Here is a 22,185-nt window from a genome sequence, read left to right on the forward strand (position 1 = left end):
AGTATGCAGAATGACCTTGTAGAAGTGAAATTGCACGCAAGAGTGATGTGATATCAGTGCTTGCTGACTCTTTGATCAGAAGTTACAGCATACTGGGAATTATGATTTCTAGGTTAGATTTTGAAGTCAGCTGTCATCATTGGTTCCAAAAGTAGATTCATGAGCGACCTAGACTATGTTTTTGTCTCACAAAATTATTGGTTTGGCAACTGGAAGTCTTGTATCCCATGGCCCATTCGTGAATCTCGACACCATGGGTTGGAGAGCTATTGCTTTGCTTTCTACTGGTGATAAGCTGCACTAGCACTCGGATACTTTCATAGATTGTATACTAAGGCCGGAAGATGAAAGATAAGTAATTCAGGGGAATAAATGTATGAGTTGCCTTCCACATTTTAAAAAAAAATTCTTTATTTATCAATTTTCCAAATCAAATTTACAAGAAAATAAACTTCTTGTTAAAGAAATACAGGAGAATAAAATAAGTATATACCGTCAAAATTATACACAATTAAGAAAATTACTTATCCTTCCTTAGACCCCCAATATCGTAAGGGGAGTTACCACCAATATAATGAGAAGCACCTTCTTATAAAAAAACAACAAAAGAAAAACTTTAACAAAGTAAGGCTTAGCGCAATTTTGCTATCATATTCCAAATTCACCGTTCCTATTCCATCAGGTTATCTTTTGTAGCTCCAGAAAAGATTTTAACTGGTCCAGCTGAAAAAAACACATATTTAACTTGTATATATTTTACAACGCATTTACAAGGGTAGGTTAGCAAAAAAGTTGCACCTAAAGATATAACTTCCTGCCTTGAAGCCAAAAACTGCTTCCTTCTTTCCTGAGTTGTTTTTGTTACATCTAAGTAAACCCAAATTCTTTTACCGTAGAATAAATGTTTAGAAAATTTAAAGTATAGTCTCATGAGGGAATCCAGGTCTTGTTGAAAAACAAAGGATTTAAGTCGAGTTGTTCTCCACCAATCTCCTGGACTTTTTTTGAAGAAAGTGGAAGATAGTAAATTTTGTTTAAAGGGGGTATAAACTCAGAGGAATGCTTCAACACCTCCACTAAATATTTTTTACATATGTCATATGGTGAGATGCCAGGTGTCTTGGGAAAATTCAAAACTCTCACATTCAGCCGACGATTATAGTTCTCAATATTTTCTATCTTGCGTTGCAGCATCATACTATCTTTTATCGTCACAGTTTTAAATGCTTGCAATGTTTGTACCTCAGATTGTAACTTTGTAATCGAATTCTTAGTTTCAGTGTTTGCCAGTTCAAAAGTTTTAGTAATAGTATCTAATTTGTTACCAAGGATCTTTACCTCTTGCGCCATTTTTGTTGTCGCCAGATTCAATTTCTGGAAAGTCCTAAGAATCGCCGATAGAGTATCCTCCTTTGCGGGGCGAGAGTCCCCGAAGCTTGTCCTCGTCAGCAGAAGCTCATCTGCCATGGATTCCCCCTCTGTGGTAAGGTCGGACGCAACTTCGGCTTCCCTTCCTTCCACTTCCAGGTCAGCCGCATTAGCTGGGCAAGGAGGCGGGACAACCGGTGCAGGTGATAGTGAGATCTTGAGTCCCTGCGAGGGTAAATCTTCTCCCTTTGTCCTCGCTGCGGGGCTAAACTCGCCTGATTCAAAGCAAGCTTGTGGCAGGCATTGCTCCAGAGTTCGCTGAAGAGAGGCAGGCGGGGGCGTTGAGGAGGCAAGCGCCCTCACACTACCTTTTCTTTTAGTATGCGGTAGTAGGAGTAGAGGTACAGAGACGGGAGCATTCTCAGCACTGCCAAGTTAGAGCCGCCATCTTGGCTACTCCCCTTCCAAATTTTCAGTACTTCTTTGCATAGGAGATAGAAACCAGTACCTCCTTGCAAGTTTATGCAGTACATAACTACCTAGTGGTTAGTCTGGATCAGAATGGCCTATTCCTCAAGATTTCTTTAGAAAGTCTTTAAGCAGTTGATAATAGCCTTGTGAAAAGCTAGAGCAAGTTCACAAAGTCAGGCGTAAAGGGCATAGAGGACCGAGAACCCCATTCAAGAGGAGGGTTAGAGCACTTTCTTTTTGCTTTAGGGTCATTGGAACCTTTATTAGACACTGGCATCATATCACAGGACCCCAAGTGGGTAAAATTGTCTCCTATCCTTCCAAACAGTTCTTTAGCAGCATTAATAAGGTGGTCAGAGGCTGATCCTGAGGTTCCCATCTCCCCAACTGGCACAAACTTCACATGAATTCATACCATTGGAGCATGAGAACTCCATCCCTGGTGGTTAGAATCATAAATTAGGCTTTTTGAAGAAGTTTGAGAACTTAGGATTCAAATTGGGAAAAAATCCAAGATGGCCGCCACCAAGCTTTCCCGTTGAAAAAACGGCTGTAACTCCACCGGAGGACCTCAAAAACAAGCAATTTTAGGATTTATGGGGTGGGGGAACAAGGCTACAACAAAATATAACCTCAAAACCCACAATTTCAGACCTGTAAAGGAGTTATGACTGGCACAGATTATGATGGTCTTAAACCCTTCTTTTCACTGGACAGCCTTAAACCAAGGGTTGTCTCTTTTAGTCTTCTCTTATTTGTGAAACATACAGAATTCTTGGACACAGAATCTTCTCATCTGGTTGGTATTTGAGAGGTATCGGCAAAGCCAAGCTACAAGAATGAAATTCCTTTGCATTCATCCCTCTCTAATTTTATGCTCCGAGTGATATTGTTCTATAATGTGAACAGTTCTTTACATCACATAAAGAGCTGCGGCATTTGGTATAAAATCAATTGTTGCCATCTTTTGTCAATAGTGGCAATGTTTGAACCTCACCAATATGAAGGCTCCTTTTACGACAGTGCGTTAGCGTTTTTAGCGCACGCACAAGATTAGTGCGTGCTATAGTGTGTGCTAGCTGAAAAACCACTGCCTGCTTAAAAGGAGGCGGTAGCGGCTAGTGCCGTGGCATTTTACCGCGTGCTAAAACTGCTAGCGCACCTTTGTAAAAGAAGCCCAGTGTCAGTGAGATTAAATTCCTTCTTGAAAAATTAAAGCCCTTCCTTTTCTTTTGTAATTAGCGGCACTCAATCAGTTAGCGCTGCTGAATATTCGTCGTTAGCATTTGAGCCAAAGCTTGCTAACTTGTGGACATTCCAGGGGCAGAGGTGGCACTTATGTACTTAAGTGCTGATATTCAGTGCTTGACCACATAAGATAACTGCTTAAACTGGGCGGCAGCATTGAGTATCTGCGAATAAGCCGGCGGCAGACATAAAAACCGCTGCCAGCTGACTATCAGGACCAAGATGGTCTGAGAGAGTTGTTTGTCTTAGTGTGGTCAGAAGATGTTGCCCTCCTTTGTGGCTGATTCATCCTGCCTGTTGATGGAAAATCAGAGTTATTCATATTGTTTCACCATTTTAACCAATTAAGCAATTAATCTACCAGCCGAGGTGGAAATCTTGGTCTATTAGCAGGATGCTCAGTTTCAGACTATACACAACTATAACAAAGGTCACAGAAAGTTCTCAGCCCAACCAAGAATAGAATGATGTGGAGCCATGAAACTTACAAGTTATTCCACACTTTTCATTTCGTTTCATATCATTTATTTATTCATTTTTCTATACCGTTCTTCCAGGGGAACTCAGAACAGTTTACGTGAATTTATTCAGGTACTCAAGCATTTTTGCCTATCTGTCCTGGTGGACTCACAATCTATCTAATGTACCTAGAGCAATGGGGGGGGGGGAGGTTAAGTGACTTGTCCAGGGTCACAAGGAGCAGCACGGGTTTAAACCCACAACCTCAAGGTGAAGAGGCTACAGCTCTAACCACTACACCACACTTTCAAACAGTATGATAAAAGATCGCATGGCAGACATTGTCTGACAAAGATGGCAACAAATAGTTAACAAAGCATGGTAAAAACCATAATATGACAAAACATGGTATGGCGAGACATAGCATGTGAGCTTAGTTCGGCAAAACATAATACAACAAACATAATAGCGGTTTTAGCGCGTGCGCTAGACGCTAACGCCAGCATTGAGCTGGCGTTAGTTCTAGCCATGTAGCGTGGGTTTAGCGTGTGCGGCAATTCAGCGCACGCTAAAAATGCTATCACAGCTTAGTAAAAGGAGCCCATAGTATTACAAAGCATGGTTAATATAGTATGACACTCAAATAATATCAATGGAAACAAGTCTCACAAATGAAATTCCACTGCAACCAAGACTTGTGTGTGAAAGAACGTTCAGGTGCTTCACTGACTCTCAGATGCCTGCTCGGGTGAATCATCAAAGATTTCTATCCCGAAGTGCAGGAGGAGGTATCATTCATCGAGTACAGTGTAAGCAAAGATATAACAACTAAATTTCGTGTTCAAAGAAATATATGTGCCAGAAAAACTCAAAAAATAACTCAAAAAATAACACTTATCTTAGAGTAAGGTGAATTCATTGCAGCATGATTTTAACCCTACGGGGACCCGTTTCACCAATTAAGGCTTCATCAGGGGTCGAAATTGTGCCGGTTAGCTCAGTTAATGAGACAAAAATGGCGCTGACACAAATGAAATGAAAAGTGTGGAATAACATTTAAGTTTCATGGCTCCACATCATTCTCTTCTTGGTTGGGCTGAGAGCTTTTGAGCAGCCCCTCCTATTGTGATGTCATAATGCCTCATTCCACCAATACCTAAGAGCCAACCCCATAGGTGATGTCACAATGGCTTGGTTTCCCCTATACTTGTGCCCATTTACTAGATGCATTTGCCTCACTGAAATGAAAAGTGTGGAATAACTTGTAAGTTTCATGGCTCCACATCGTTCTTTTCTTGGCTGGGCTGAGAACATTTCAGCGGCCCCTCGCACATGCCTCATATCTAACAATGTTAATACTCATATACGCTTTTGCTGGTCTTAAGAACAATGCATTGTACCTGCAGGGCCAGTTTAACCTTCTTTGTGACTGCTGTTTCAGGGAAGGTGCCCTGAACCATGGGCACAAGCCTGCTCTTGAGAACTCCTCCCTCTGGGCCGATAAGGTCACTGTCCTGACAGACACGAGACATGACCACAAAGTAGAGGGGGAAGTCCGTGGTGATGATCCGGCAGACTCTTTTCTTTTCCAGTTCATCTTCACTCTCCAACTCTGTGCAAATAAAAAGCCCCAGGTTAATAGCTGAGACTCTCCAATATTATTCAGAGTTTTGTATGAAACCCTCTCTCTATGTACAAGCTCAACCCCTCATTTCCTCTGCCTGTTCACATTCATTAGAGCTGCGAGACCCCACTTCCTGTGCCAATGCAACCCATCAGAGCTGTGTGTGAATACTCTGTGCCTGTCCATCTCCATAGTCATCTCTATTCCAAGCGGGCAAATGGAACAATTGCCTTACCGCCCTCATCTCCAACTCCCCGCCCTACCACCTGTTCAGGAAGTCACTAAAAACCTACCTCTTCGACAAATTCCGCTAACGCTGCCTTCCCTCCTTCCCTGCACCCTCCTGACCTCGACATGCCTCCATTCCCTCTGACTACGCCCCCCTCCCAAGCCACTATGGTCTCTCTTTCTCAATCTCTGTTTTATCTAATTGCCCTGCCTTTTCATTGCCTCCATTTACCACCGCTACAACATGTAACATCACTATATACGTACTGTCTCTTCTTTAGTATATGCCTTTTTATTACTGCTATTTATGTAACATCTCTGTAAATGTAACAACACTGTAATATGTATCATCGCTGTAAATGTACAGTCTCTTCTATTGTTAACCGCATTGAACTTCCATGGTATTGCGGTATACAAGAATAAAGTTATTATTATTATTATTCCTACTCTCTGACCTCCAATGGAGCTGCGAGAGCCCCATTCTCTGTGCCACTGTTGTACCTAATGCATGTGCAATCCGATCTCCGGAGAGTTAGCCCTGATAAAGCCCATTATTGATCAAAAAGTGGCCACGTTGGCTCATTTTATGTGAGAGCTGCAATTCTTTTGCAATTCCTATGCCTGATATCCTGCCTTTTCTGCAATGCTATATTGTTCCAGGGCACCTCAATCGCAGGTCACAGGATGGTACTATTGATATCTTTAGATTTATCGGCTGCTTTTGATCTCTTAGCCCATCAAATATTAATAGCTAGATTAAAGGAAATGGGGATAAAAGACACAGTTTTATCATGGTTTGAATCTTATTTTACAAATCCATCATACTTGGTGAGTCTTCAAAATTCAATTTCAACTATATTTAAATCAGATTCAGGTGTTTCGCAAGGATTGTTATTATCTCCTTTATTGTTTAACATTTTTTTGGCATCATTATTAACTCTAGGTCAATCTTTAGGATTTAAATAAGATAATAGTTCAAATTTTTCATACTTGGAAACATGTTCCAGTTTGGAAATTCATGAAATTAATAATAAGTTGATTAATATTACTATATGGTTGACAGAACATAAACTTAGGGCTCCTTTTATCAAGGCGCGCTACGGGGGTTTGCGCTTCGGACATTCCATCACGCGCTAACCCCCGCGGCAGCCTAAAATCCTAACGCCTCGTCAATGGAGGCGTTAGGTACTAGCGCGGCAGGCGGTGTAACGCGCGGTATTCTGCGCATTAAACCGCTACCGCGCCTTTGTAAAAGGACCCCTTAGATTGAATCCAGATAAAAATAAAAAAACGGTTGTGTTTATTCAGAAAGAGGAAATTAATTTACTGCATTGTTTTCATTTAAATAACATTGTAAATTCGGTAACAATTTTAGGATTAATATTAGATTCTAAACTCATATTTAAAGCTCAAGTAATTCAGGGGTCATTTTATTAAGGCACACTAACCAATTTAGTGCACACTAAAGATTAGCACGCGCTAAATGTCAAGGCATCTGTTATATTCTATGAGCGCCTTAGCATTTAGCACGCGCTAAATTGATTAGTGCACCTTAATAAAAGGACCCCTGTACGGGGCTGGAGGAGTTGCCGTACAGCGAAAGATTAGAGAAACTGGGCCTGTTCTTCCTCGAACGGAGGAGATTGAGAGGGGACATGATCGAAACATTCAAGGTACTGAAGGGAATAGACTTAGTAGATAAGGACAGGTTATTCACCCTCTCCAAGGTAGGGAGAACGAGAGGGCACTCTCTAAAGTTGAAAGGGGATAGATTCCGTACAAACGTAAGGAAGTTCTTCACCCAGAGAGTGGTAAAAAACTGGAATGCTCTTCCAGAGGCTGTTATAGGGGAAAACACCCTGCAGGGTTTCAAGACAAAGTTAGACAAGTTCCTGCTGAACCGGAACATACGCTGGTAGGGCTGGTCTCGGTTAGGGCGCTGATCTTTGACTGGAGGGCCGCCGCGTGAGCGGACTGCTGGGCACGATGGACCACCGGCCTGACCCAGCAGTGGCAATTCTTATGTTCTTATGTTAAACATTCTTTTTTTTAAATATTTTTTATTCTTTTTTTAAATTCTTACATCAAGTGAAATACATGTAATACATTCAATTATGAAAAAAAAAAACACTTGAAATTATTATTAAATGTTCTTACAATGTGAATTAAATAAACCCTTTATCAGAATTTTATATCATATTAATATTACAATAGTTTTCCCTCCCTACCCCTTCTATATGTTCTATACATGTGTTATTATATCTGATCAGTAGAATAATTTGTCAATGGTCCCCATATTTTATTAAATTTATAAAATTAGATAGTAATAGATCTAATAGATGCTGGCATTGTAGGATAGAAGTGGGGACATTGGACCATTTACTATTCTTTTGTCCCTGCATTAATTCCTTTTGGAAATTAATTTGGCCCCAAATTAATAATTTATTAGAAAATCATGTTGGACTATCATATGATACAATATTATTTGGAACAGCAATGAGAACACAAAGTCCGATTTCAGCTAGCAATAATAAACTTTTATTAATTTTAACAGGGGTCGCCATACAGCAAATTACTCAGAACTGGAAGGATTACACTAAATTGAATTACACTTTTTGGTGGAATTCAATTTGTCATATATATAAAATGGAAAAAGTATTGGCATTACAACAAGGTTATATTAAAAAAAATTTAAACATTCTTTTTTAAATTAAGGTTAATTTGTTCCATTCGATCACTTATATTTCCATCAGCATGGAATATAATAATTCATTCAATAGTTATCCAGCAGATTGATTACTGTAATTCTTTCTTAGCAGGAATAACCCATAAAGACATACGCTAAATTCAAAATACAGCAATTCGATTAATAGATAATCCAAGGAAGTGATCATGTTACCCACTTACTAAAGCAGGCTCATTGGTTACCGGTTCCTCAAAGAATTTCTTATAAAATTCTTTTGCTAGCATTTAAAACCTTAATGACAAATGAACCACCTTATCTTTTGCAAATTTTGATTCCATATTCGTCACGTTCAACACTCAGGGCTCCTTTTACTAAGGTGCGCTAGCATTTTTAGCGCATGTTACATGGCCGCGTGCGCTAACCCTGCGCTACGTGCCAAAAACTAACGCCAGCTCAATGGAGGCATTAGCATCTAGCGGGTGGGGCACTTCAGCGCGCGCTAAAACCCCGAGCGCAGCTTAGGAAAAGGAGCCCTTAGATCCTTGGAGCAGAAACAATGAGTTATTCCCACATATGGAAAAGTAATTCATGAACATATACGAAATTCCTCTCTTTTTTAGTGCAAGGTCCTACTTTTTGGAATTCTTTGCCCAAAAATATACGACTACAAAGTGACTTGGGACTTTTAAAACCTGAATTAAAAACTTTTCTTTTGAATGATGCTTTTTAATCATTTTTGATGTTGCTCTGCAGTGAATTGTTGAAAAAGGAAAGCCAAGCACTTGACCTTGTTTTATCCTTCCCCTTCTTTTCCTTAAATTAATGTATTTCTATTATTTACCCTAACTGTCCAGCCTTTTAAAATGACACACCCCTTAAAATTTTATTTAGATTCGTAAGCCACAGAGAAGATTTTAACATAAAATGCGGGATAGAAAGACTTAATAAAGTTGGAAACTTGGATTGTGCGAGAGGTAACAGAGGTCGTCTGCCTAGGCCAGAGGTTGGCAACCCGTGACTCTTTGACCACGTGGCTGCAGCTCTTCTCTTGCTTCAATGGGTTATCGGCTGTGATTCTTACAGCTGCCTGCCACTAACCTGGAAGCCTTTCCTCTGCCGTATCCCACCCTCTGTCAGACCTTCCTGTTTCTGCCCAGAGGAGAGGCTTCTGGGTTAGCACCAGGCAGCTGCTGACCTGTTGAAGCAAGAAAGAGTATAATATTTGTGAGTGGGGTTAGTGGGGGGAGGGAATATGTTGCAGGAGGAATGAGAGTGGTGAGAGAGGGAGAAATGGACATAAGGGTGGAGGGGAAGGAGAGATAGTGCATAGGAAGAGAGGGAAATATGGACATGGGGTAGAGGGGAGTGAGAGATGGTACATGGGGAGAGAGGGAAAAATGGACATAAGGGTGGAGGGGAAGGAGATATAGTGCTTGGGGGTAGAGGGAGAAATAGACATGGAGGTGGAGGGGAGGGATGGACATATACGGTTGGAGGGGAAGGAGAGACGGTGCATGGGGGGAGAGGAAGAAATGGAGATAGAGGTGGAGGGGAAAGGGAGATGGTGCATGCTGATGATTCACACTGCCGATGTTGAGCAGTTAATCCTTATTTACTCTGATGCAGTGGTGGCATTGCCATGAAATGCTGGCTGCTTTGGATTGGATTCATTTGGACTGTCTGCCATTAAGCTACAAACAAGACATTTGAAGATAAGTGCTGTCTACTATACTGGATGGTTTTGTGGCTCTTTGTAAACCTTGGGTCAAACATTTAGAATAAAATGGCTCTTTGCTTTGAAAAGGTTGCTGAACCTTGGCCTAGACCAATTATCCCTTGGCTTTTGGAACCATGATTATGCTTGAGAAAGCTTATTGCGTATTGAAGTGTGGAGCCATGTCGGGGACAGGCTATTGAAATTGACTGTGCTTAAAGAGACTTAATGAAAACTACCAAGCCTGTGAGGAAGAAAGGCTGGATGTTTCTTTTTGTGTGCATAAACAAAGTGCTCTGACTTTTACCTGGAATGTCCTTCCAGGAGAGGTCATGGAGTCAAAAACAGTCAGAGAAGTCAAAAAAGCCCAGAGGGATGCCTAAATAGAAAGAGAACGGGAACACTACATGGCTGTTGACGTGTTATGCTGGGGAGCTCAGGCCTGTGCCAGACAGACTTCTACGGTCTGTGTCCTGCAAATAGCAAAAGACAGATGAAGATCTGGCAATCACTTTATTATCATATGCTGTGAATGAGAGGGCTGTTCAACTCAAGGGGGAGGGGAAGAGATCTAATATTTTGGCTATAGCATATATTGTCCAAAGACTCCGTTATATTTAACTGCTTATATGTGATTGGCATGACTGCAAATTGCCAACCAGTGTTTAAGCATGATTGACCATAACCTGCACAGAGTGGTAGGTTGCTCTTACTAGGGTTACTAAATTTTCCATTCAGAAAATCCGGACCCCCTTAGACCCGCCATCAGGCCCGCCCTGTTCCACTCATCTCTGCCCCCAATCCCGCCCTAGCCCCACCCCCTGCTACCTGCTCTGGTCAGGCAGGAGGGCATCCGCGTGATGTCATTGTGTTGCCCTCCTGGCCAACGGTGATTTTGAGGGAAGCTTTTCAAAATCCGGACAAAGTGCCGGGTTTGAAAAGCCATCCGGACTCCTGGACATGTCCTCAAAAGGAGGACATGTCTGTGGATATCCAGACATCTGGTAATCCTAGCTCTTACTGTCTTGTTGGACAGACTGGATGGACCATGCAGTTTCTATTTGCCATTGTTTACTGTGTTACCTATAACCTGTTTGTACTGCATTTTTTTTATTTATTTTTTTAAATATTCTTTATTCATTTTTAGAACTTACAACAAGTGCATTAAAAAATAACATCATTTTAACTTGGATATAACACTTGATTTTCTACAATAATCCAGTTTATAAAGTTTATCCCCCTCCTTCCCATCCCTTTCATAACAAATATAATACATATATATCATATAATAAATTCTTTCCTACCATTCCATACAATTAATGAAAGACCAAAAACTACCCCCCCCCCTCTTTTCTTGCACTTGTACTATTAAGGGAAAAATGGTATCTATTCATTACAATAATTTTTTAATGGCCCCCCAAACATTTTATGAGGTCCTGCAGCTAGCTGTGAATCCACGCTACCACACAAAAATTATAGTCAATTATTGATAGTTAACAATTGACAATTAGCTAATTACCCCTGGAAAAGTATGAAAACATATTTACACTGGCTATTTAGTGCATAATTAATACATGCCTATTTTTGAAAATTTGAAGGAAAATGTCACTCCTGATAATTCCTCCTTAAACTGGGTAAAATTATGTGCAGATAGGCAATACACATATAAATGTACCCACTGGCATACCAGGGCAGAGCACCCCCTCCTCCGGCTGGATCATTCCCGTCCTTCAAGCAGTAGGAGGGTGCTGGAGTGGTCGCAGGGTTGCAGTTTGCCTGTGCACGACCATTGGCTCTGCCGGTTCCCTGCCCTGGAACAGGAAGTAGATTACAGAAGGAGTGGGGGCTGGCAGAGCTGATGGCTGCGCACAGGCAGATCACAGCCCTGTGACTGCTCCAGCACCCTCCAAATCTCTGCACCTGGGGCGTACCACCACCATCGCCCTGCTCATGGTATGCTACTGATGAACCACACATAGAGTAGGCAGTTTTATAAATGCCAATTTCTGCCAGGTCCAGATTTGGGCATAGGCAACATCATATATAGGTATCTCTGATGACCAGGGTAGGGAGGCCTGGGTGAGAGTCGGGTTGGGAGGGATGCCACTAGACACCAGGAATGTCTTGCTTATAAATTATGGGTGGGGGAGGAAGGACTGTTGTCACTGGACACCAGAGAAACAGTTTGAATGGAAGAGGCCTGGTCACATCAGGGAGGGGGGGATGCCATGGAAAATATATTTTTTTAAATTTTGTGACCAGGAGGGATGAAGGGGTGGGAGGGAATGGGGTCATGTGATGTAGGAGAGGGGTGCTGGTCAGAGGGAAAAGAGATGGGGGTCAATGCTGACCACAGAGACTCTACGATTGCTTCAGACCTGGCACTGAGCGCCCCCCCCCCCAGTAGATATCAGAACACAGCATACTAAATACATGCTAAATAGCTGATTAGCTACCCTGTGGAAGAACAGAAGCCCTTTCAATATACAACGGCCATTAACAAGAAGATATACTTCTGTAGCTCAAGGTAGCTTTTTGCATTGGCTGCATAAACCCTTGCAGAAGAGTGGGGTGAGCCTGCACTTTGTGAACATAATCATCTCACCTCTTGTGCTAATTTATTTTCCATTGCTGCCACAGGCTGGGCAGAAGACAGGAGGGGTGGGGTGAAGAGGACAAGGGGATGAAGGGTGGCATCCCAGGATCTCCTCTTCCACTCTCTAGTGCTAGAGGTTCCTCACTTCTTGACAAGAATACCTGGGGTGCCCTGGGGTGCTGTACTCTCATTCTCTTAGTAACTTTCTTTGGTGATGAAGAGATCCTAATTTTTTTTTTGCATAGCTTCCTGTTTTGTGTATGTTGTAACAGTGATTGAATATGAAGCAGATATTAGAGGGGTCTCTTTGCCTCTCTTACCTTCATCCATTCCAACCAGAGCTTGGTTCAGGTCCTTTTCTCCATATCGGTTCTGGTGTTCCTTCCAAACAGAACCATTTTCACTGCGCAACACAACCAGCTCCCGGTCACCACGGCCCAAAGATGCAAAGTGAGGGATTTCTACAATCACGGGGCTGAAGGAAGCATATTTGAGAAAGGTTTAAGACTGAAACCTGCACCATAGGTCATTTCCATACACTGGGTCTCCCCTGTGTGCAAATATATCCCATGTATATTCACTGTGGATATCTTGAAAACTGAACTGGCTGAGGGAAGGCAGCAAGCAGATCATATGAAAAAACCCCCATTGTATTTAATCAAAATGCTCCCAGGAATACTACTACTATTAATTATTTCTATAGCTCTACCATAGGTACGCAGCGCTGTACAGAGTCACAAAGAAGACAGTGCCTGATCAAAGACAATCTAAACAGTCAAGACAGACAAACAAGATGTCATGGATACAGTTAAGGGGAACAATTACCGTATTTTCACGCATATAACGCGCGTGTTATACACGATTTTACAAACCGAGCATAACCATGCGCGTTATATGAGTGAGCGCGTTTTACAATTTGTTTTTTACATTGCTAGTTCCCCCCCCCCCGACATCTGATTCATCCCCCAGCCCTGAAAGCCTGATGCCCCACCCCGAAGGACCGCTGATGTCAGAGAAAGGGCGGGACCGCGGCAGAGGAAGCAGCGCAGGGCTCAGAGAAGGGGCGGGACCGCCGGCAGAGGAAGCAGCAGGACTCACTGGCATCGCGAACCCACGGTAGGCTGCTTCTCCACCGCAAACGGTGCGGGGGGGGGGGGCTGGGGGATGAATCGGACGTCGGGGGGGGGTGCGAGCGGTCCTTCAGGGTGGGGGGGCCAGCGGTCCTTCGGGGTGGGGCATCAGGCTTCAGGGTGGGGACAGGACTTCAAGGGGGACAGGACTTCAAGGGGGGACAGGACTTCAAGGGGGGACAGGCAGCGAGAGGAGAGTTGGGACGGCAAGGCAGGAGCAGGGCGGCGATTCGGGGCAGAGCTGCAGGAGGCGGTTTTAATTCAATGAGCAGCATGCGCGGTATACGCGTGTGCGCGCTATCTGTTAATTTATTTACATAAATTTCGGTTTCCCGCGCACTATACTCGTGTGCGCGTTTTACACGGGTGCGCGTTATATGCGTAAAAATACGGTAATCTGCTGGCTGGATTGGTGGGCAGTGAGAAGAAGGGTTATGGATTGAAGGCAATATCAAAAAGGTGGGTTTTCAGTCTGCTTTTAAACAAGGTAAGGGAAGGAGCTTGGAGGACAAATTTGGGTAATTTATTCCAAGCATGGGAACAGCTAGATGAAAAGAATGAAGCCTAGAATTGGCAGTGGAGGAGAAGGGTAGAGCTGAGCAGCTTATCTGAGGAATGGATTTCATTGGGAGATGTATAAGGAGAGAGAAGAGAGATCCTACTACTACTATTAATTATTTCTAGAGCGCTACCAGATGTACTCTGTGTTGTATAAGAGAAAGTTCCTGCTCGAATGAGCTTACAAACTAAACCAGGGGTGTCCAACCTTTTGGCTTCCCTGGGCCGCATTGGTCGAAAAAAAATGTTTCTGGGGCCGCACAAACGCTGCAGCAAGACAGAGGAGGGAGCCGGCAAGACGGTAAACACCCAGGGGCAGCAGAGGAAAACACTGCATCGCCCTCGACTGAGGCCACACAAAATACTTCACGGGGCCGCATGCGGCCCTCAGGCCACAGGTTGGACACCCCTGATCTAAACAATCAAGACAAACAGGTTGCCAGATAGAGGAGATGGTTAAACTGCTGGCTAGGGTTGTGGGCCGAAAGGTTATGAGTTGAAGTCTGTCTCAAAAAAGTGGGATTTCAGCCGACTTTTGAACAAGGGAAGGAGTGTGGTGGACAAACTCAGGTAGTTTATTCCAGACATACAGGACAGCGAGCTGAAAGGAATGAAAGTCTGCAATTGGAATAGTGCCCGACGTGGCTGCGTTTCGCCTACAAGGCTGCATCAGGGGCATACAACCAGCTGGTGTCAAAAACAGCTTCTACCAATACTGAAGAAATAGTCCTGGGTCTGTTTTGGCAGGGCAGATTTGAGAACCCCTGTATTAGGGGCACATGGCACAAACTTACCACAGAGTTTACAGCAGGGATCCTCAAATCCGGTCCTTAAGGTTCACAACTCGGACTGATATTCAGGATTTCTACAATCAATATGTATGAAATCTATTTGCATGCAATGGAAACAGTGAGTCCAAATAGATCTCACCCATATTCATTGTGGAAATCCTGAAAACCAGGCTGGGTTGTGGAGCTCAAGGACTGAATTTGAGAACCCTTGGTTTACTGTGTTGTGGATTCAAAAACTTCGAGCAAGGCTACACTAGGGAAAAATATGGGAGATGTATGGAAGGTATGAGGGAACCCAAAAGGGATAGCAGTTGGGGGGGGGGGGGGGGCAGTCCAGTCCAGGCAATTCCGGTCCTCGAGAGCCACAGGAAAGACAGGTTTTCAGGATATCCACAAATATGCATGAGATAGATTTGCATCTCCAGGAGGCAGTGCATGCAAATCCATCTCATACATATTCATTGTGGATATCCTGAAAACCTGACCTGCCTGTGGCTCTCGAGGACCAGAATTGCCTAGACCAGGGGTGCCCAACGCGTCGATCGCGATCGACCAGTAGCTCAGGAAGGCAACTCGAGTCGATTGCGGAGCCCATCCCGGGCTCCGTGATAGACTCGTGTTGCCGTCCTGATCTACGGGCCGATCGGCCTTCCTCTCCAGTGTTCTCGGCTTGGAGATTTCAGCCCGTAGCGAACTTATGCTCCGGGCTCTAATGTGTGCGTGCCGGCTTCTCTTCTCTTCCCTCCGAAACCGGAAGTTATGTCCGGGGGGGGGGGGGAGAAGGGAAGCCGGCACGCACATATTGAGAGCCCTGAAGCAAGCGTTCGCTACGGGCTAATGCGGGAGACAGGTTAGTGAAGCATTTGTTCTTCTTCCTGCCGGGTCCTGCCTACTTTCTGTTTCCGCGAAGGCAGGACCCGGCAGCATTTCCCCCAATAGGTTGATCACGATCTTGGGCTGATCAGCCTTCCTCTTCCCGACGGCAGAATTGACGTCGGGGAGAGGAATGCTGGTTGGCCGAAGCAGGGAGAGCTTGGGGCCTGTTATTGGTGGTGTTTGGGTCCTGGTCCCCGATGGTAATGGCAGTGGCAGTGGCTTGGGGGAGGGCAGGGAGAAAGAAAGAAAAAGGGCAGGCAGGGATACAGAAGGAAAGAAGAGAAACAGAAAAAAATGAAAGGGAGGCAGAGAAAGAAAGGGCAGGGAAGAGGAAGGAAAAGTTGGGGGAAGGAATGAGGTCTGGAGGAGAGGAAGCATACAGGCTAAAAGAAGGGAAAAAAGATTGTATGCACAGTCAGAAGAAGAAAGTGCAACCAGAGACTCATGAAATCACCAGACAAGGTAGGGAAAATGATTTTATTTTAAATTTAGTGATCAAAATGTGTCTGAATTTATATCTGCTGTCTATATTTTACACTAAGGTCCCCTTTTACTAAACCGCAATAGAGGTTTTTAGCGCAGGGAGCCTATGAGTGTCGAGAGCAGCTCCCTGCGCTAAAAACTGCTATCGTGGTTTAGTAAAAAGGGAGGGGGTATATTTGTCTATTTTTGTATGGTTGTTACTGAGGTGATTGTGCTTAGAGTCATCTGCTTTGACCTCTTTGAAAAACCCTGGAATAGGAATGATGATTAACATTTTCTATGCATACAGTGTGCTTTGTGTTTTTTTTTAAATTTTATTGTTGGTAGATCATTTTGACTTGGTCATTTAAAAAGTAGCTCGCAAGCCCAAAAAGTGTGGGCACCCCTGGCCTAGACTATACCGGTTGCAATTAAAGTGTGGTTTGTTTGAAGGGCTGGTCCCCTCTGCTTTCTCTTTTGGACTTCCTGTAAACAGGAAGTGCCTCTATCCTAAGCTACAGTAGCTCCTTCTCCATATACAAGTAGGATAAGCAACGTCCACACACGCGGAGTGATGTCACAGCTGACGGCGCCAAGCGGCCCTCATCACAAACATTTTAGAAAAGGTCTCTGAGAATGCATTGTAGTTCCTGCCCTAATGTGACCATTTGAATCCCTTCAGTTATTTTTCAATTGCCACACCCTTGTCTTTGTTTTATTATTTTTAATATGGAGGGAAAAAAAACAGGATTCAAAAAGTGAAGCTCATGTTCGGCCATGATGTCTCTTTCAGATCTGCATGACCTCTTTCTCAAATGTCTGCGTTCTACTCACGATCCATCAACTTGTGGACACTGTGCTAGCATGACACAATGAACCCATAAGTCCAGAGAACAAAAGCTAAAACTTATTTTACACGAGACTGCCTCCACTAACAGTGGTGCAGCGGGCTCTCTGGGGCACATATCTGAGCCATCTCTGGCTAGCCAGTTCCCCCTGCTTATATAGAGAGACCCTCGTATGAAGAAGCACTTCTCCAAATTGCGACCCATGTCACCTCCTACTGCCATATGACTGAAAGTAGCAGTCACGGATGTTCAGCCACCTGCTATTTCGGGCTCCTTGAAGGCTCCAGTGCCAGTCGACACCCACAAATCCAGGTCCCTGCGACATCATCACGGGCTTACAAATCAGACCCAATGTAGTAGGCCGTGACTTCAGAATGGAGCCAAGGCCGGCAAGAGCAGCAAGTGGAAGATGCTGCTTGTGCCAGCGAACATTTCAAGAGGTACCGGGGGGGGGGGGGGAGGGGGGGTGTCACTCAAGTGTTGGAGAAGAGTGTGTGGAGGTGCTCAAGTGGCAGGAAAAAGTGTGGGGGCGCACAGCATGACGATGTGGGGCGCCACCCTCCCTCTCTCCACCACTGGCACTGCTCCACCAAAATGCTATATTAACATATTTATATACAGCTTAAGTACATCACCAAGAAGAGCACTTACCACCCCACCCCCCCTTTTATGAAGTTATGTTAGGCTTTATTATCATTGGCCACAGCGGTATTAGCTAATTCTTTTTTGGACACACATCTCCAGAATGTTGTCAGCAAAGATTGAGACAGTGTGTTTCCTAATTACCTCAGGAACTGAGCTCCTGCAGGACCCAGTGCGATAATCCTGCTGGCTAAACCCTCTTCCTCAGCCAGTGCTGGTGGAGTTGCTAACTTCTGTGGTTTAACCAAGCGACAGGTGATCCGGGTGGGGGCAGCACAGGTTCTGGGAGGAATAATAACTCGCAGGCCATTATGTCGACTTCCTCTCATAGATCCGCCTCGTGCGTCCACCATAAAGCTCACCAAAAACCTAAAGGGTTAAAGATTCGTCAGCTCTCATAGAAACATTTATGTTCCCTTACATGAATAAAATGAAGATGAAAGAGGAGCAAAACCAGAGAAGATGCTAGAAAATTTCTCAGAAATCTGTTACTACTGTTTGTGTCACCATATACCCCTTCATAAGTTTCACATCATATCATGCATACCCCAAACACATTGTGAGCCTAAAGGATACATTTTTTGCCTGCAGTCCTGCTATACTATGAGAATGACAGTGAGCCAAGGTCACTGTGCAGTAGGGATACCAGATGTCCGGACTTCCCCAGACATGTCTTCTTTTTGAGGACTGTGGCGGGAGTCTGGGCGACTTTTTAATTTTACAACTTTTGCCCGGGTAAACCAGAATTTACTAACCCAATAGCAGCTCGCACACCTATCCAGAGTACTCCTCTCCTCCTCCGCAGCACCTATCTGGAGTCCTCCTTCCTCCCCCCCCCTTCACAGGATCTGGTGCTTGCTCACCCAGCGCTGCTGTAACTTTTGGCCGTCAGCAGCATGAGTGAAGCAAATACGTTGCATTCGGCGGCCTGGAAGCTTTCTCTCTGCTACTGCTTCCTTTTCCCACATAGAGAAGTGTGGGGTGAGCAAGCACCGGATCCGGGAGGATTGGGTGGGGAATAGCATTGGGTTTGGGTAAGAGACATGCTGGACTGCGGGGATGGGAAGGAAAGGGAAGGAAAGATGCCAGACCTACAGGGGGAAAAAAAGGGAAGGAACAGGTAGAGATGGCAGACCACGGGAGGGGGAAGGAGAGAGATATCAGACCACTGGATGGGGAAGAGGGGTGGGGGAAGAAGAGAAAGATGCCAGACCGGGGAAAGGAAGGTGGAGGGAGAGAGTCCATACTATGGTAGAGGGAGGGTAAGGGAAAGAAAGAAATGCCGGACTACAAAGAGGGGAGGAGGGAAAGGAAGGAGAGGAGAGAAATGCCAGACTCTGAGAAGAAGAGAATAAAGATCCCAGACCATAGGATAGGGCAAAGTGGGAAGACTGATGATGTAAGACCATAGTAGAGGGAAAGAGAGGGAGGAGATGGTACACAGGGATAGAGGGGAAGGGGAAAGAGAGGGAGGGCATGTACACGGGGATGGGAGGGGTGGGGAAGGGAAGAGAGATGGAAGAAATGCTGTTTATGGATAGATGGGAATAAGGGTGAAGTAAGAAGGAGGAGATGGCATACATGGATAGTGGGGAAGGGCAAATAGGGAGAAGAGAGCAAATGGATAGATGGGAAGGGAAGACAGAGAAAAATAGATAGATCTGAGAAGGAAGCAGAAAAATGGAAGAAAGTTGCATGTTAAAAGTTAATGTTAAATATGGAAAGTGAAAGAGAGAAAAACAGCAAATGGATAAGAAGGCACTGGAAACAGAGTTAAGGGCACAGACAGAAAGAAGTGCAACCAGGGACTGTGAAAAAATAAGTAAAAGAATAAAATCACCAGACAATAAAGGTAGGAAAAGCAATTTTATTTTCAATTCGCTGCTCCTGACGCTCTTAGGAACTCTATGAGTATCGGGAGCAGCACGGGCCATTCAGCGCGGCTCCCCGTTCTAGAAAACTGCTAGCGCAGTTTAATAGAAGAAGCCCTTAGTTTGTGGTCCTGTATTTGCATAGGGTTTATCTGTGTTCTGCACGTGTGACCAAGGCCAGGTGTTCTGGTAGAAATGAATGTTGTGAAGCATTATTAATGTCATGGCCCCAAATAGGAAGATATTTGTCAGCAGTTTGTCCGGGTTTTGGAAGGCACCGAGCTCAGGGCTGTGTCTGGAGGGCCTCTGCGCATGTCCGGATGTTAATGTGATGACAATCACAGGCGTGTCATCGCATTGATGTCCACGCATGTGCAGAGGCCCTCTAAATGCATCCTGGAGCTCGGGAAAGGAGACACAAGCTCCATGTGGGGGTGAGGCTGGGTGGAACAGGGCAGAGCCAGGTGTCCTCTTTTTTTTTTTGAAGAGGAAATCTGTTAACCCTACTGTGCAGTATATTGCCACAAATCTTATCCACAAACTGTTACCCACTGGGGATTTATCCTTAATTCCTTCCCCATTCATACCCTTTTTCAGTGGGTCTTGTGGGGCCTCGGCATAAATTCTGTTTTGCGAGAGATATTCCTGAAACCTGCTGACAAGGGTAGAAAATGGTGCTGAAAACCAACATACCTGAAGATTATGGAGCTCCCAACCATGTTTTCAGCTGGGGTCAAGAGCATGAACTCTAAACTCAGAAATACCAACCTCTCAATACTAAGCCTGCAGCAGTCAGTGTTTTTTAACACACTGAACAATGCAGCTAAAATAAAATCTGGATATTTAGCCACAGTATCTAGATAAAGGTTGACTATACAGGATCAACAATGACCGGTTGGGCTAGCTGGTTAGCAGCAATATTTTGACTATTGAATAGAGAATGACGCGGTGACAAAATTCATCACCGTTCCCGTCCCCGCGGATAACCGTGGGAAATAATCCCATGTCATTTTCTAGTGTCTATTTCAACCTCGGTCCTTCTACACCAGCATTCTTCAAAGCAAAGCTTGCGGGTCAGTGGTTGTGGCCATTCATACTCTGATTCTTATGTGAGCCAAGGATAATGAAGCCATTGTGACATCACTGATGTGATTGGTTCTTAGGCACTGGTGGAATGAAGCATTATGACATCACAATATCTGCTCTGGATACCGGAGACTGTCATTCTGTAGTGTCTGTTTCAACCTCGGTCCTTCTACACCAGCATTCTTCAAAGCAAAGCTTGCGGGTCAGTGGTTGTGGCCATTCATACTCTGATTCTTATGTGAGCCAAGGATAATGAAGCCATTGTGACATCACTGATGTGATTGGTTCTTAGGCACTGGTGGAATGAAGCATTATGACATCACAATATCTGCTCTGGATACCAGAGACTGTCATTCTGTAGTGTCTGTTTCAACCTCGGTCCTTCTACACCAGCATTCTTCAAAGCAAAGCTTGCGGGTCAGTGGTTGTGGCCATTCATACTCTGATTCTTCCCTCTCTCCTTAAAGAATGACATGAAGATGGTTTCTCGCGGGGACGGGAACGGTGATGAATTTTGTCACTGTGTCATTCTCTACTATTGAACATCCAGTTAGCCGTTGGAATATCACTATCAACCAGATAACCTCCAGCTCCAATAGTGCTAGTTTCAATCTCAAAACAGCTTCTGCGACCTCCAGCAGCAGTCTTATGGAAAGTCATGGCAAATATTTTGACTGTGGAGCTGGCATGGACAAGAGCAACTTAGGGTTGCTCCTTTCCTGAAGATAGGGTTACCAGATTTTACTTGCGTAAAATCCAGACCCAGAGACACGGCCCCCCAGGCCCGCCCATCCCACCCCATTATGCCCATCCCATGCCCCAGCCTCGCCCTTAGCCCCACCCTTCAGCCTGTTCTTGTCGGGCAGGCGGGCACATCTGCGCGTGCACGTGACATCACCGTGTTCAATCCACGCATGCGCGTATGCCCCCTTACGACGCGATCTGAAGAGGAAGCTTTTCAAAACCCGGACAAAGTGCCAGGTTTTGAAAAGCTGTCTGGACAAGTCTTCTAAAAAGATGACATGTCCGGGTAAATCCGGCAGTCTGGTAACCCCACCTGAAGAGGCCATTAGACTACAAGGCTTCTAAGGTAGGCCTGGGGAGGCCTGCTTTCTGCCCTGGGGGGGTCACTCTCTTTGGGGGAGAGGGGGAGACCATTGTGGTTTCAGCTGAACCCGAGCAGCAAATTTTGGGCATGGATTTGGTTTTGACTGAAAATAAAAACCCGGTTTTGGTTATCCTGTACACCCACTGTGCACAGAGATATTCACAGGGTTCACATTATCAGAGTTAGACACTCACCCAGTATGCACAGGACTGCTCACAGGGCTCACATTATCAGAGGTTTCGGTAGCAGGGCTACTGGGAATTAGAGAATCCTCATCAAACTCCTTGCATAGATGAACCTGAAAGACCAAATTCACTGTTCACTACATCGTCGGCTGTACAGAGAAATAAAGTACACTAAATCATTACAAGTATGACAAAATACAAAACAGAGTAGTGCAGGAGTATTAAACAGGAAAT

At 44.5% G+C, this 22,185-nt stretch overlaps 1 protein-coding gene across 10 annotated transcripts in view; it reads right to left on the reverse strand.

Annotated features, from left to right (window-relative positions):
* ANK1 (ankyrin 1) overlaps positions 1-22,185 on the reverse strand; it is a 355,025-nt gene that overhangs the window by 119,636 nt on the left and 213,204 nt on the right. For all 10 annotated transcript variants that reach the window (XM_033948942.1, XM_033948947.1, XM_033948950.1 and 7 more), the window contains 4 exons: positions 21,961-22,064; positions 17,846-18,070; positions 12,715-12,869; positions 4,947-5,158 (listed from right to left, as the gene is read on the reverse strand). In XM_033948942.1, coding sequence (XP_033804833.1) covers positions 4,947-5,158; positions 12,715-12,869; positions 17,846-18,070; positions 21,961-22,064 — 696 coding nt within the window. The remainder of the gene's footprint in view (positions 1-4,946; positions 5,159-12,714; positions 12,870-17,845; positions 18,071-21,960; positions 22,065-22,185) is intronic.

Source organism: Geotrypetes seraphini, chromosome 6, assembly GCF_902459505.1.
Source record: "Geotrypetes seraphini chromosome 6, aGeoSer1.1, whole genome shotgun sequence".
In the NCBI taxonomy this organism is placed as follows: domain Eukaryota; kingdom Metazoa; phylum Chordata; class Amphibia; order Gymnophiona; family Dermophiidae; genus Geotrypetes; species Geotrypetes seraphini.